At 40.0% G+C, this 15,932-nt stretch overlaps 1 protein-coding gene across 1 annotated transcript in view; it reads left to right on the plus strand.

Moving 5' to 3' along the window:
• Window positions 1-4,052, plus strand: part of pdlim4 (PDZ and LIM domain 4) — a 45,426-nt gene extending 41,374 nt beyond the window's left edge. The window contains exon 7 of the mRNA XM_056397085.1: window positions 1,436-4,052. Within this exon, the coding sequence (XP_056253060.1) occupies window positions 1,436-1,640 (205 nt within the window). The 3' untranslated portion in view covers window positions 1,641-4,052. The remainder of the gene's footprint in view (window positions 1-1,435) is intronic.
• Window positions 4,053-15,932: the final 11,880 nt, after the last annotated feature.

The following is a 15,932-nucleotide window of genomic DNA, read 5'->3' on the forward strand; positions in this document are numbered from 1 at the left end:
GTGATGTCATGGGCTTACTTTACTCATGAACAAGAGTGCATTGTAGGCGCTCACATGGCATAATAAGGCTGTTATGACCTGGCAGCATTTTACAGCTTTTTAAACAAGTATAGAACACTGTGTCAAGAGTTTATCCTGCGAGTGGTGTGGTTAGATGGGGAAAGCAGTTAAAAAAAGAAGCGGGCTTATGACTGAATGCTCGCTGGCCTGAATCCCCACAAAGGAAAATCTTACTGGGAGCAGTGAATGAACAACGCCCTTAACAACTGGCGTCACTGTGTGACTGAGTAAAGCAGTGAACTTCTAAAAGGAACTAGCGCTGATCAGTGGCCAATTAGCAGAATAAGCATGTACTATTCAGCTCCCAGGTGTGACAGTATAAATATGTGTGACCTTTTTTGAAAACTTCCCTTATCATACGATGTCATATGATGAGAGATATTCAAATGCTTGCTCGGTTACAGTTGCTATAAAGAACGATAATCATTTATTTGCATAGATAATGGGGAAATTCAGTAAACAACTGTGAGTCAGTCAATAGCAAGTCATCATTACTTACTTCCTTTTAAAGTGTTCTGCTTAATGTTCTGTGCTCTGCGATGATGGTGATGCAGTCAGCCTTTTAAGGCACTCTGCATTTTTGCAGTTGGCTCGTCAAGGCATCATTTTCCTATTATGCATTTATCCATTTTCATCCTTCTCAGTAGCACAACCCTGTGATGTTCAGCTATTTTTGTTTAGCTTTATATAATAAACTGGACACTGGCTACTTCCTGTGCACTGTAAATAAAAATTCTCAACACTCATACTGGAAAATACTTTGGGCCCAGCTGAACACAGGCCCCAGAAGCCAGAAAAGGGAAGAACTAGAAAACTGGTCAACACTAAACTCCATTATCACCCTCAAGCTGGATGTTGAGGAAAAGGCTGACGGACAGAGAGCTATAGTCACAAAATAAGTGTTAATATAATGGCTTTAATGGATGAAGAACCATAAACAAGAAACATAAACATACACCCAGGAATAGCAGTCTAGAAGAGAAGATAAAAAGTCTCAGTCAGTACATGGAATATTTTCATGTTTGTCCTGTGTTTGTTTTCAGTCACCAGGGAGCAATTTGGAACCAGGTGTTGCTCGTTAATTTGATTGGGAATCAAGATGGTGGACCAGATGTAACTGAGTTAGTTAAACCCTGGTCTGTAGCTTGTGAACAACACTAAGCAGGACTGTTCAGGCTAATTATGAGGCGGTGTTTGGAATTCTAGGGGAAAAGGCAAAACATCCATCTGTAACTCTCTTTCTCTTGCTGGATTGTTGTAGCAGTCATCCTCTGTATTCCGAAATGGGTTAGCCTACATACAGTAGCCTACATGTACCATAACTAAGTATCCAGAAGTCTTAACACTCTCTGTCTCCGCTCATGTCTCCATCCAGTGGCACCATCGTGAAGGCCAGGGACAAGCTCTATCACCCCGAGTGCTTCATGTGCGACGACTGCGGCGTCAACCTCAAGCAGAGAGGCTACTTTTTCATCGAGGACAATCTGTACTGTGAGACCCACGCCAAGGCACGCGTCCAGCCCCCTGAGGGCTATGACGTTGTTGCGGTGTACCCCAACTCCAAGGTGGAGCTAGTCTGAGATGGAGATGGAGCTGGTCATAGTGTAATATAACTGGGAGACCAAAATATGGGAGAACGGGGCTACTGAGAATCCTAGCCTACATTTATCAGGCTCTGTCGAGCAGGAATGTCGATCTTGGATCAGTTTTGTCTTTGGGAGAGTCCTATAAGATTTGTGTTTTAGTGATCCCATATCAGCATTTCTACACTGACAGACCTAATAAATGCTATGTATATTGGGCATATTGAAATATGTTGAGAATAAGGCTTGGGTCTGAAGAGTATCCCAAAAGTTCAACTCATTTAAAACCCAACATTGTTTGCTATGTCCTAATCTGACAGCCCTCATCTCTCAATCAATGTGTTCACATTGAATCCTAGATAGAAGATGACCAGTTAAGGTCATATTAACAGAGTGGGTGTTCATATGGAAGTTCATATCCACAACACAAGCACACAGTGTATTACCCGAGTATTCCAATAAACCAAAAACAAAACAGATGCAAAGATGACGAAGAGAAAATTAGGAAAATGGAATGACATGTGTGAAATGACTTCACCAGCAGCCAGCTAACAATCAGCATATCATCCAGTGTCCAATGACAACTCTCCCAACAGCCTTAATTGTAGAACACTAATGTGTGTGTGATATGCATTACCACAAGAGATGTATTTTGGAGCTGATCGGTTTGTTTGCTGTGATGAACAGTGCAGAGGAGTTTGTGGTTTTTCCTCCTTCGGACTGATCTTGCATTTACCCATTATAACATCGATTGTCTGTGTCTTTCAAAGTCATCTTAGGTATGGTTATATATTGTTTATGTTTTGGTTAATGGGTTTAAAGGTTTATGTGTCTTTTTAACTATGTTACAGTTACACATTATACTTCTGTTGCAGTTTACTCCATGTATGCAGTTTACCTTTTGGACTTTTTTTGGACTTTCTGTGTTACAAAACTGGGGAACATCTCTCTTTGATTGCCTTTTTTTTATGCTCACTTGTCAGTTTAGTGAAACAATAAGTCATTATAAGCAGATCAGGTACAGATATAATTGTGAGTTTCTGGAATGTGCATCAGTATGAGTTGGGGTGTGGTTTTACTGAACTATAACCTATAGTCAAAGCCTCCATATGCAGCTATGCAAGCACCACCTTCTGACATGTAAACAGATCCCTGCAGGAGGCGTCCTCAAAGCTCTGTGAGAAACTCTAGAACTTGGTGAGGATCCGTTTAAAGAATTTCTCCCAGATCTGGTCACAACCTCAATTTATATAAAAAAAACAAAAAACAAGGCTTTAACAGTGAAATATCTTCATCCACTGCAGTGAATGCATGCAAAGGTGATATTCTGAACAAGAAAGATAAAGTGCTTCTGGCTCATGCACCTGACTGAGAGAGGAATTTCAACTCTCGCACTGAAGAATTCAAGTTCATACAGACAAGAGCACAGAGTTCACTGGAAGTGTTTATTAAAAACACTCCAGGTTAACACCAGTGCGCTCTCTGCCCCTCATGACAACTTATAAAAAATGGTCATGTGCATCTGAGACAGGAGATACGGCCATAGAAAACTGTTGGAAATTCGTAAACTGGGACTCCACAGTCTCCAACATGTGGGAGTAATATTCACTTTGTTTAGATTTTTGGACCCACTACATAGATACATTTCAGCTCCTCTTTGGAAGACAGAAAAAGACAGAAGTTGGAAGTATGCATAGTTTTATTCCTTTCCTACTATGAATTCAGATTCCTGGTCACAGCCAAGTCTGTGAAACAAATGAAATATATTTCTACATTTCCTCTGAGAGAGGGGCGGAAGGGGAGGGATTACGGAAATGGGGAGAGAAAGAGAAATGAGGGCACGGCATGTATTTTCTTCTCTTGACAGACTTTCTTTCTGCGAGAAGAAAGAAACGTGCCATTATGACTGCAATATGGGGGCCATCTTTCTTGGCTTATTGTGAATAGTGAAGTGAACTGGGTGGAGAAGAGTGATTTTGTTCTTAATTTTAAAACTGTTGCTAACAAAAACTACTTTTTATCATTTGAGATGAGAATGAGAAAATGAATTTTGCAGTGCTCATATCCATCTTTTTTTTGTCATCAACAATGTTGCGTAGCTTCTGGTATGCCATCTGTACTAGTTATCTTGTAAATTATGTGAAAATTATATTGCTACCACATTGTTTCTTTGGTATTGTACATATTTGTTTTATTGTGATTGCTTTAACATATATGTATAACATGTCACTCACATGCCTTTGCATAGCCTGTGTCTTTAAATGATTCCTTTGACACAAATCCTCTTCTTGTGTTTAACTTATTGTTCTACCAACACATGTTTTTGATCTGGATATTCTTATTTGCTTTTTTTTTTTTTTTTTTTTTTTTTTCTAGGATCTAAATAAAATGAGAAGTGCATTACCATGACACGATTGTTCACTGGTCTTAATTGCGGATTTCCCCACATCAAATGTTCCAGAGCCGCACTGTGGAATACACGAGGGATTTCTCCTTAACAGATATAATACGACCACCAGGCTGCAATATGTGTGTCTTACAACCAAAAATCCTCCGACGTGCACTTCAGAGAGGACTGAAATCTGAGCGTGAAATTGACAGGACATACTCTTGTGTCTCATGCAAATTTAATGCCCACAAGAAGAAGAAGTGTTTTTGTGTGTGAAGTAATTCTGGACAAATTCACAGGAGTGGGTCGTTATTAAGAATAGTTCATCCTTTTTTTTTAAAAGCGGCTTGAAACAGTTCAATCAGATTCTTTCAGCCGACCACTATCACCTGCCCTGGAGTAACCCCATCCCTTCCCGCCTTTTCCAGTCACCTGATTCATCCACGCCCACCTGCTCACCTGTTCCCAATCCCCTCATTAGATCACTAGTATATATACAAGTCTACTTCCACTTGAATGCTGCCAGATTGTCTATTATGTCATCTTTTGTACCTGCCTGCCTACTGAGCCTACTGATGTATGTCTATTGCAGTCCTCATTTGTTGTATTCACATACAGCACTGACCTAATGAAAAACCTGCAGGTAATTATGAAAAGCCCAGGATGTGGTGGATTTGGGAAAAAAATGTCTAGGTTTTTTTCTTCACGACAACAGTGCGCGTCTGAACTACAGGAAATGAAAAGTGCAGTTTCTTTAAAAAGTAAGACACTGTAGAGGAGTCATGCAAATTAGTTTTATTTTGGACTATTGGGTGAATTGTTCCTATCGCTAACTCCTTGTCCAGTTAGTGGCATAATCCATACATCTCCACTGACAGGCAGCATTAATTTACAGTAAAAACCTGCATTGTTGGAGGTTTATCTAAGGTAGTCCTATTCCACCTCCAATCTTTCTTCAGGAAATCGGTTAATTACTTCATTTACGTAAGGCTGAATTCTCTGTCATGCTATTACAAATCATATCTGAAAAAGTTAATATGTCTGGTTTATGAGACCATAGCCTAAAAGTAGGTTTAGTGCCTGTCTGGGAAATGCCTCAGTGGTGCTGAAGTATTCACATATATATATTTTAGTGATGCTTAATAGCACTACAAATGTGTTGATCAAGTTTCTGGCTTTTCGTCATATATGTGCATGAGCAGCAGAGCAGAATGGCAAATCTGCAACACACACAGTTACAGTGCATGGCACAGTCTCAGGGGAATCCCGGTAATCAAAACCAGGAGGCGAGAAGTCACTTCATACCCCATTAAATGACTTTGCGCCTTCGGTAATAGCTCATTCAACGCTCATAGTAAACGTGTGTGGATTTTAAGTGTGAGAGAAATCAGGGAGAGATTTAAAAAAAAAAAAAAAAAGACAGATCTCATGAGAAGTAGCCAAGAGAGAGGAGGAAGTAAACAAAGCGCCAGCGTCTGGGCCGACAGTTACTATTCTGAGAGGTTTTGTGTATTCAGCATTTGGGGGGGGGGGGCATGGGAAACATCTGCTAAACTTAACTTAATGCAGTTTGGCAAATGATGCAGGTATTTTCTTTAAAATTGGCACTACAGGCAAAAATTCAGTTGACTCAAGTTGTATGTATTTTGTGTTTACGAAAGAGCTCTGATAAGTTTACAGCAGAGTGCGCTTTCTTCAGTCGAAGAAACAGAAGTCGACACAGCTTAGACATCGCCTCAGAAAAAGAAAAACTACTGCAAAGGGCACATGATTCATTGTTCTTAAGTTTACTTTTGTGATGTAAATATGCAATTACCTAAAAATCAGTCATGGAAGAACTTCACTGGAAAGACCCACACAGCGAAGTGGGAGCAAAACAGAGGCAACGAGAGATACTGAGAGAGAAACTGAGGCTTGGCTACACGGAAAGAATTCAGCCGCTCTCACATCTATAAACATCTAGTCCGCTTTAAAGATAAACACTTCAAGTTGCACAGAAAACGGAGCTCGCTTCGCTTCTGCAGACTGCAACATCACCACGTAACCAACTGGTGCGGTGTCCATCACGTCTGTGGACACTGACTAAGCGGTTTCTTTCAGCTTACGTTGGAATCTACCAACCAAGCTAACCAGAGACAAATTCTTCGCGTGGGCCTCGTATCGTGAGGATGAAGTATTGTTTGGTCTTTCTCTGTTTCTCTCCACATGCCCCACTTTGTTTGTTTATTACATGCATTTGTTTTCAGGAACATCAATTATTTTAATCTGAAGGGAAAGAAGAAAAGAGCCTGAGAAAATATGCACAAACTTCACTTGGCCTAGCTTGCAATTAACAAACACAATAAGTTTGTAGATTTATCAGATCAGAATCAATAAGTTCAAAAGGATCTGTCTTCCTGTGAGTTTATTAAAGCATTTGCAAATGAGGCATACAGAGATCACATGTCTCCACAGCAATGAGCGAAGCGCTGCTCTCTGACTTTGACTTCATACACAACAGTGAGCATGTCAGGGAGGAGCTGTCCCACAGAGGTTACAAGTTCATTGCCAGAATGAGCAACCTCCTGCTACCTCACCTCAACCAAAAAAACGCGCTGCTGCCTCGTCCGGACTGAGGCGTCTGATTCCAGTTCCTGTTTGAGTGACTAAGGAATTCAGACACCTACGTGCTTCCTTTGCTACTTTAGTATTTTTGACACATAGCAACAAAGTGTGAGGGCAGTTTTAAAATGCATTTTCCACCACATACCTTCATAAAAATAAAAGATGTATTTTTATCAGTCGGATGTATCCAATTTAACTTTGTACTTCTGCAGGCTTCATATGGAGTTCTGCTTTAATACCATCTCTAATAAGGCCTGTATGGTTAACAGGCTTGTTTTCCTTCTGCATTCCCTCTGTGTATGTCACTTCTCCCACTTTCTTTTTCTCTCATTCAGCGACCTACTTCTGCCCCAATTTGTAACACAGTGATACAAATCAAAAGTTATGATAACATCCATTGTGTTTGATGACAACAAAACCTGATCTCTCGGTTTCCTCTCTTGTATCAGTGCACCTCCTTCCGTCTTCACGCAGCAAACTGTTCATTCCAGGTTTGTGGCTCCATACGGTACTAACCTGTTGCCGTGATTTGTAGAGTCTTACTGGATGGGTGCCGGCTATACCTGGGTATAAGAGTCTGTACATACAGTACAGCAACATTCTAGCCATTCCTCCTCAGATATAAATTGAAAACATGTGCCATAACTCAAAAGAACCTTTTATATGAGACCTAGATTTATTACGGTAAAGGTTCTTAGTGGGTATAAAATGGAGCTCTGTTGGAAGAGTGTTTGGTTGATGATGAAAGAGTCTGGAGATAATCTTCTGTTTAGCTTTATAATAACACTGGCAGTTTCGTGTATATTAAAGGGAAAAACAGCTTTGTAACCAAGCTCCATTCTAATGACTGTGGCGTAACTGCAGCTATAATGCAAGTGATTTAGTTTTTATGACCATACTTGTCACAAAGAAATGCCACGCATCTCACGCAAGAGAGTAAAAATCCTGACCTGGGTTGTTAGCTATGAAACATGGAGAACGTGTGGGTTGTGTAACATTTCTGGGTTTGTGTATCTGATGCTGAACACTGTGGGTGGTAACCACACTCTGATGAATAAGCTTGGTGTTGATTTCCCTCAAATGTGACAAAACTTTTACAGATAAATCCACAATGTGTGCACAATATTTGGTACAAAACGAGGCGATGCACGAAGGCACAACATGGTTTTGTTATCTTAACCTCGATACACAGCATGAGCTTTTGTTGTCATTTGAAATTTTTGGCCATTTTTACAAATGTGCTGTGTTTCTGTCACGTGCAGAAGTTTCTTTAGCGTGAAACCTGCTCCTTTCAAAATGATGTCTGTGAGGAAAAAGCGACATTTGAAGTATCGTTTCCTTGACTCTCGAGATTGCTTGCACACTATACACAAAATCATCACAGGTAGTCTAGAAAACATCGATGGAATGTGGCCTCTTTTATTCACACTTGGACCATGTAGACAATTGTCAAGGGAATGTTATACAGATGGCTGATTGCAGGAGTGACTTCTTCTTAATTCTCGCTTCTTTCATTTAAAAAATAGCAGAGCTTTATTAATGTTATATTTCTAGCTGCGCATGTGTGTGTATATTCTTCAGTGAGGACAAAATCTACACAGAGGGATGAAAAGGTGCACAGTTTGAGTATATAACGCACCCGTATGGTTTGTTTGCAAGGATTTTTGTGTCCACCACTGGAAGCCCCTTGATCCTCCTAATGTTTTGGTTTGGTGAAGGGTTGGAGCTCTGATTGAGCCTTGCTTTGATTCTCATTAAAAGGGGATTTGGAAAGAGACAGTCACTGATCTTGAGCCACACCCACAGGATGATCTCAGAGTCGCTCAGCTCTCAGACGAGCAATAAATTCTAGTGTGGAAAATCAACAGGGGATCCCGAAGAGGTGATGCTGCCAGAGCAAGAGGTTTGCTGTCCCTGAGGTGAGCGAGATCAGGACAATGTGCAAGACGTAGCTACTGTTTTTCCCAAAAAGGATTAAGGATAAAGAGACAAGTGGAAACAAGTGAGGGTCTTACAGGCAGAAGATCACCTTCATCTCATCATCTTCTCACCTAGTGCCTGCAAACTTCCACAAATTACCTCAGTATAACCTCATTTAACTTGAGCTGTTTTATGTTCACTGAGCGGGTTATGTTTTCAGTCCAACTTTTTTGTCTGATTTACTAGGATATCTAAAAAACAGTGTTGACAGAAACAATAAAATGTGGTGAAATATAAGATCAACAAGTCATTCCCTTATGAACACTTTCATTATTTTCTCACTGAATGAAAAGTTATTTGGCACGTGTTTTGCCTCGGTGTCTGTCATTGTTTTGATGCAGACCCAAATGCAGATGTAAACGTATCAAAACATTTTATACTATTAAAATAGAGTGGTGACACTTTTATGTTGTTTGTGCAGCCTTGACAGAGGTATGCGCTCAGAATCATTTCTAGTTTAGCTTAGCTGCCTAACCTTTTCAAGTACAAAAGCGTGACATCACTCTGAACTTAAACGGCTCACACTGACCCTTGAATAATTTTTCGTGACAACAGAACAAAATGCAAAATCCATAGTGATGTGAAGAAATATATCGTGCATGGAAATTGTTTCAGCAACTGTCATTTGTGCTGTTTGGAAGTTTGCGTGAATTTGGCTGGCATTGGAAAAGACTCATAACGTCAGTCTTTCAGAAGACAAATTTTTATTTCACAGTCAACATTGTTATTGTTAAAGTTGTACAGAACATACGGTACATGAGCTGCGATGCAGAGACGGAATCCCCTCTGAGGTCTTTTGCTTACTCTACAGAGTCTAAACAGCCAAAGTGGCAGAGATCCAGCCAACAAGAGGAGCTCACATAGTATCCATTGGTTTTCAGAAATACGCAACACATCTCTGCCGTCTCAAGTCTGTTTAAATAGAAGTGGATTCCCGAAAACCAAACAGATGGCTCACGTTTTGGAGACGATTCTGCTCTCACCAAAACCTGGCTCGGGGTGAGGTAAATTGAACGGAAAGTGATGACAGACCGACGCAATGGATGGATTAATTAATTAGATAAAAAATAGTATTTCTTCCTTAAAAATAGAGACTTTGCTCATTTTGACTGAATATCATGATTACCTTGTCAGTTTGAGACGTTTTTCTCATCTTTGTTTCTATAATTCTGCTTTCTGAACCTGAAAATGTGAATATATCGTTCAATATAAAATTAGGAATAAAACAGACACATGTTTATATATATACTAATTTAAAAGGAAATGTCAGTATAAGGACTTGATAAAACATTATACCCCGTGCTGTGAGAGGAATCAATGCTATTCCTTGGCATTGAGGTGAATGACAAAAACCTTCACATTAACCACTTCCATTAACCATATTCACCTGCACAGTGGTTTGCCAGCTGCTGCTCTCTCTCAGGCCTATTTTTCTTAAATTTGCAACGACAATTGAAGGTTGTCAACTAATAAACTGCGGTGGTATACTGGGGATTTGAACCTTCGACAGTACCTTTAAATTAAATGATGGATTAAATGGACCTCTGCAGCCTTCCACTGAGCCAGAGACACTTGGAAGAAACCTGGATGTGGTCAGGGCTCATAATGTAGGACATTTAGGCAAAGTGAGAGCGATAGGGACAGGAAACCAATCACAAAAACAGTAAACAGATGTTGTGAACTTGTCTTTTTTTCTGTCTCCCTGACTGTCTTTTCCCTTTTCCGGACATTCTCCTTCATACTTCATTTGATTCTCCTCATTTCTTCCTCTCTGCACTTTTTCAACTCTCTTTTTAAGGACACAACTGAAGCGCACACATTCCCACTCTCCTTTTCTTTACATACCCCCTCTCAAGAAGCAGCTCCGTGTTTCAGCGGATACCATAGTGACTGTAAGAAAAGTTCCACAGCAGTTGGCAACTATAGAACAAACACTGCAAAATACAAGTGCCAGCCCTCTCTCCACCCCGCCCCCTTTCTCTTGATTCCTCTCTTTTCCCCCCTTTTCCGCCTTTCATCCTTCCCAGACATCTTTAACTGAGTGAAAAAGGCCTTCATTTCTCCAAACAACTCAGTCTGGACCTCGTGAAGCAGACGGACTGGAGATACAATCGTCTGAGGAGCTAAGTATAGAGCAAGGAAAGTCATAATTCTATCAGGGAGACAGAAAGAGGTTGGTCCAGCTTGGAGTTATTTGTATTGCTGGCTTTGGCCATACCGTATGAATCACACAAACACTGACAGCTAGGACCGTATTCATCTCTTAACTTCAACGGTCAAAAGTATTAAATCATAAAACTCTTTAGCTGTTATTTAGGAGCTCATTTAGAACATAGGAGCAGCCAGAACCCTGCGACCTTTGGGTTATGGATTTTCTCCGACTCACATGCCACCATAATCAAAACAGGTTTTTGACCAAATAAAACACTAAATGACTTTATAAAAGCCTAAACACCCATGCTGCATTAAATAGAACTGAAAACCCATCAAACTGTACTCTGTGCTTCGTGTACTGCACTCCCTTCTACATCACATGCTTTGAGAAGAGCATGAAATGAAGCTCATCAGGTTGACCTAGGTGAGTGATTGTGAACCTAGGCGAGTCCAGAAAAATGGGGGGGACTGGACAGAAAAACCCAGCAGTATCAGGAAGGAACTTCATACAAACATAATTTATGTGCCATACATATTATTTTATGTGTGTTGTCAGTCTGAGAGTTCGCGGAGGGCTGCACAGCAGTCAACAAGCGGCCAATGTAAACAGGAACAGCCAACATTAAACTAGACAACATACAGTATCAACACAAGAATAGGATATTGTGAAATCAACCTACAGTATATTTCTCACAACACATTGAAAAACAGGCCTCAACTATCGTACATATCTAGTGAGGCATCCGTTCTGCCAGTGTGAATAATGTGAAATGGCTCGAAGGAATTTTAGTGTGCATGTTTGAGGAACTGGCGAACAGCTGGTGAGTTGGTGGAGACCGAGAACAGAACTAAAAGACAGTTAATGTTGGACTTGCCAGATGGCTGGAGCCACAACTTCAAATGAATGGTAATAACTGCTGGTTATGTAAACTGTTTGCCAGTTTGAAGTTTGCCGTATCAACTTTAAGGGTGATGATGTATCAATGCTGTGTTCACCTACTTGTGGCCAAAAAATTGCAGGTTTCATACATAAAAAAGGCTTACAGCGCAGAAAGGAATGTCTCCATGTTTTAGTGGTAAAGAGTCACAAACCAGACTTTGTATCGGCTTTAATTGACTTTATTTCTACAGGATGGATTAACACCAGAAGCAGGAGGTTGTGCAAAATAAGCCCATAAAACCTGATTAAAAGCATGGTTTTCAAAGTCACTGACCACAATGTGAACAGTTCATAAAAAGAGGTACGCTCAGAACACCAAAACTATCTGCTCACACACACTGAGTTTACAGTTACCCACCCCTGTGTAAATGACAGGGAATGTGTAATTATAGTTGTGTTAATATGACATAATGTTCAATCCATCCACAGATGTGTGGGGGTTTTCTGCAGACCGCCTGGATGAAACCCTGCAGTTACACCATGTCACTTGCAAACATGAGCTCATCTCCACATTCAGACTTATGACTCAAACTCGGGGCTTAAAATTTCATTTAATGTGCATTCAAGAGTGAAGATTTCATGTTCTTCTTCCAATTCACCACATTAAATTGAGATTTGCAGCTGGGAAACTCCATTAACCTACTTGGAGTAAAAAAGGAGGTGAGGCTCACTGCACCGTGAAGCCCAGATTGTGTCCCATGGCTTGTCAAACACAAAGTGTGTCAAATTAACTTTAAATTGCTTTCTCACAATGTTATAATCTAAAACAAATACAAAGAGCTATTTGCAAATGTTTTGACCCTTGTATGTTACCTTCATGTAAAAAGCCACAGGTTTTTCTAAATGAAACAGTAAAGCTCACCAGTTTTTCCGACCATCTTTGAGTTCTCATTGTAGGCTTTGCCCTGAGGAGCTGGAAGCCACCCAGCCAATAGAATTTCATTAATATTGATTAGTTTCAGGGCAAAGGTTTAATGTTACCTCATCTAAATGTTATTTCAGAGTCCATCCCACCCCACCAAGAAAAATATCAAGCAGAGTACTTGAAATTTTGTTTTCACTGGTGACATTGCACAAAGGTAGCGATGGGTTCACTGTTGAAATCAGGCTGAGAGGGGTTTCGTAAGGATGAGAAATAACTTCAAATGTCAAAACAACCAACAAAAGATTAATATAAAGAGTGATACAACAGGTTAGACATTAAGCTACAGAAGTCATGGGTTCAGTAGATTATGTATCTTATGTGAAATACCTTGCATGAAAAGAAAACACTACACAAATGTGACACAGGGACAGAGACTGCAGAAGATGTGTGGTCAAAAACAATTAAAAAAAAAACATTACAAGATTGTGTATGTCTGAATTTCTGAACTTTAGATATATAATGACAATTTATATAAATACATGTATATATTTAGACAATTTGGTACACACTGATAGGCTATCACACTGGAGTGAACTCTCAGTTTCAGCCAGCTGGTCAAATCCTTGGCTGTAAATGTAGATGAATGGGAGCAGGATCTGTGGTCCAGATACACCGACTCACTCTGCTGCTGATTGATGCCCTGAAGAAGAAGAACAGAAAGTCTCAGTGTGTTCCTGTCTTTCTGTCTCAAGTCATACTCACTTCAAAAGGTGATTTATCACTAAAATACAGCACTTTACAATAGCGGCGGGAAGATGATATGCATGGGTTATCTTGAACTAATTTAAGTTATTGAATAAAGCGCTCTCCATGAAAGCAAGCAGATGAGCAGTTTTGCAAGCCATTGGAGTGACAAAGACTAAAAGGCCTAATGTGTCAGATATAAATTTCATCTGTGTCCTCTCTCTTTCAAACACACTCATGTAAAGAATACAGATATTCCACAGAAACCTTCCCTGCGTTTTCACATGCACACAAACTGATTCAAGATACAGTAGGTATTCACTTTGAAATTTGTTTTTGAAAATCGGGCATACAGTTCAAAATTAACATGTGTGAACACACCTCCAACTTTGATCTGACTCAAAAAGGTGAAAACAATACCATACCTGCTGTCGCAGATGATAGTCAATCATATTTACTGTTATGGTAAAGAGCAAAATACTGATTTGTAATGTAAGGTTCACAATCAATTCAAACTTTTCAGAGTAAGTCTTCACCCTTTTGCAACAACAAAACTTTTACAGAGAGAAACCACAAATGATTTAAATTTTGGCTTTTTGATCTTCTACATCAGCTATTTTTACATGACTTACTAAATCCCACTGACTTTGGCCCTTTTACTGGCAATTAGAGTGTAATTGTTGTACCATCACATTTTTCATCAACAATCATCCAGTCAAGCTTTGCCTCAACTATGAGAAAATAAGTCAAACATGGGAAATAAAAACATGTTTCTGTGTTGGCTTGGTTATCGAGAACCAGAGCATTTTTCACAGCCACAACCAAACAATCATAACAACACCATGAAGCCCATAATGGGGCAGGAAAATGCTTAAAAGAGCCAATGAATGGATGCTACGATTCCTTAGCACAAGCAAAGTATCGTGGTCTATGCCATCATATAGTAAGTGAGCACATTGTTAGCTAAAATTAGATGACACAACATGAAAATGGTTCTACTAAGAAGGTTGGAAGCAATGCAGTGGTGCATGAATTTGAGTGATTAAATGTGTATGTATCCATGTCAGTTACCTCACCACCCTTGCTGTTAATGGTTGAGTCAGGCCTGTATGGTGTCCCATCATACAACTGACACAGCAGCTTGGTACAGTAGGTCCCATAGACCGAAGACAGCACGCTGCCCGCCTGCCAAATGAGAGCACTTGTTTGCTTGGCATTTCAATGGTTTCCATGGGCAGGGGCAAAAAAGAGCTGCGTGTGTATGGTTGTGTGTGTGTGTGTGTGAGAGAGGATGATAAAGAGTGACTGCATGTAAGAGGCTGTTTTTCATCTTTGTCTATGTCATGCATATATTTGGGTATATGCATGGGATTTGTGAATGTATCTCTGTATGTGAGCATGCAATTTTGAGCTTGTGTGGGTTTGTGTAAATGACTATCCCATTTGGCATCAAAGCTACATAATGTCTCATTCCCCTCGTGCACCACAAGAGCATTCAGGACATGAATTCATTCACTGGCTGGTTTGCTCTGAAATCCCAATGACACAGTACTTTCCGGCAGGTTCTGTTTGTGCATCAAAGTGGTTCCCTTTTTGGACAGAGAGTACACTGGACCTATTGTGTTCTGCACTGACATGAATGCTTACTTGACCGTTTTATTCGTTTGCAATTCAGGCTGGGTAATGACCATGAAAAGTTATAATGGGTGGCAAAGCTTTGAGGCTGGTTGTAGAAACATCTAAAAAGCAAATTATAAAGCTTTGTCTTTGACGAACTGAATTAATGTTTCATTTCAGGATTAATTTATGTTTATCTCATTCAAGGACAGCTGTGACTCCAAGGTTGTTTTTATGATTTATTTTATTAAATTGAGTGCTAACAAACATTTCCCCTCTAAGTGCCTGTGTGTGTCAGGGTGTGTCACCTATTTCACAGACCACAGAGTCTTTGCTGGGAGATAAGAGCCTTCATTGTCTAAGTGACCCTGACTGAGACTATGTCAGCTCCTGCTCTTTCCAAAAATGAATAACGCCACATTAATAACAATGTCCTTGACCTCTTTTATCTTACTTCCAGCTGAGAAGAAACTAACAGCTACTGTGTTCCAAGTAGAAAGCAGGAGGGCTGGGGGAGGTTTGGCCTGTTTTGATTGGTGGAAAAGTTTCCGATAAGGAAAACAGATGGCATGAGGAAACTTTTTGCCACAACCTTGGCTCACGGAGTACACATTGTTGGAAGAGACATGTGCAGAACAAATCTGATAGTATCTGGTGTCCAATTGCTGCACTTTGAACTCTGATGTCATTAATGTGTGATGAACCAATCAGCAGACAGGCTTTGTTGAGAGGTTGCCATGAAAACACAACAAGAACGATGACCCTGAAAAATAAAAAAAATCTTCTACTTTAATGACACTGAAGGAAGTTTAACCAGTGCAGCCACTATTGTTTTAAAAGCAGCCTGAAAATATGTTGTTGGTGATGATTCTCCTTTTGTTATCTAGGCTATTTTATGAGTTCATTATAGTAGATTTAGTCTTTTCCAGGACCATCATGCTGGAAATATTATCATGACAGACCAGGAGCAGGTCTAAACAAATAATGCTGTGTGAG

This window comes from Seriola aureovittata, chromosome 15, assembly GCF_021018895.1.
Source record: "Seriola aureovittata isolate HTS-2021-v1 ecotype China chromosome 15, ASM2101889v1, whole genome shotgun sequence".
Lineage (NCBI taxonomy): Eukaryota > Metazoa > Chordata > Actinopteri > Carangiformes > Carangidae > Seriola > Seriola aureovittata.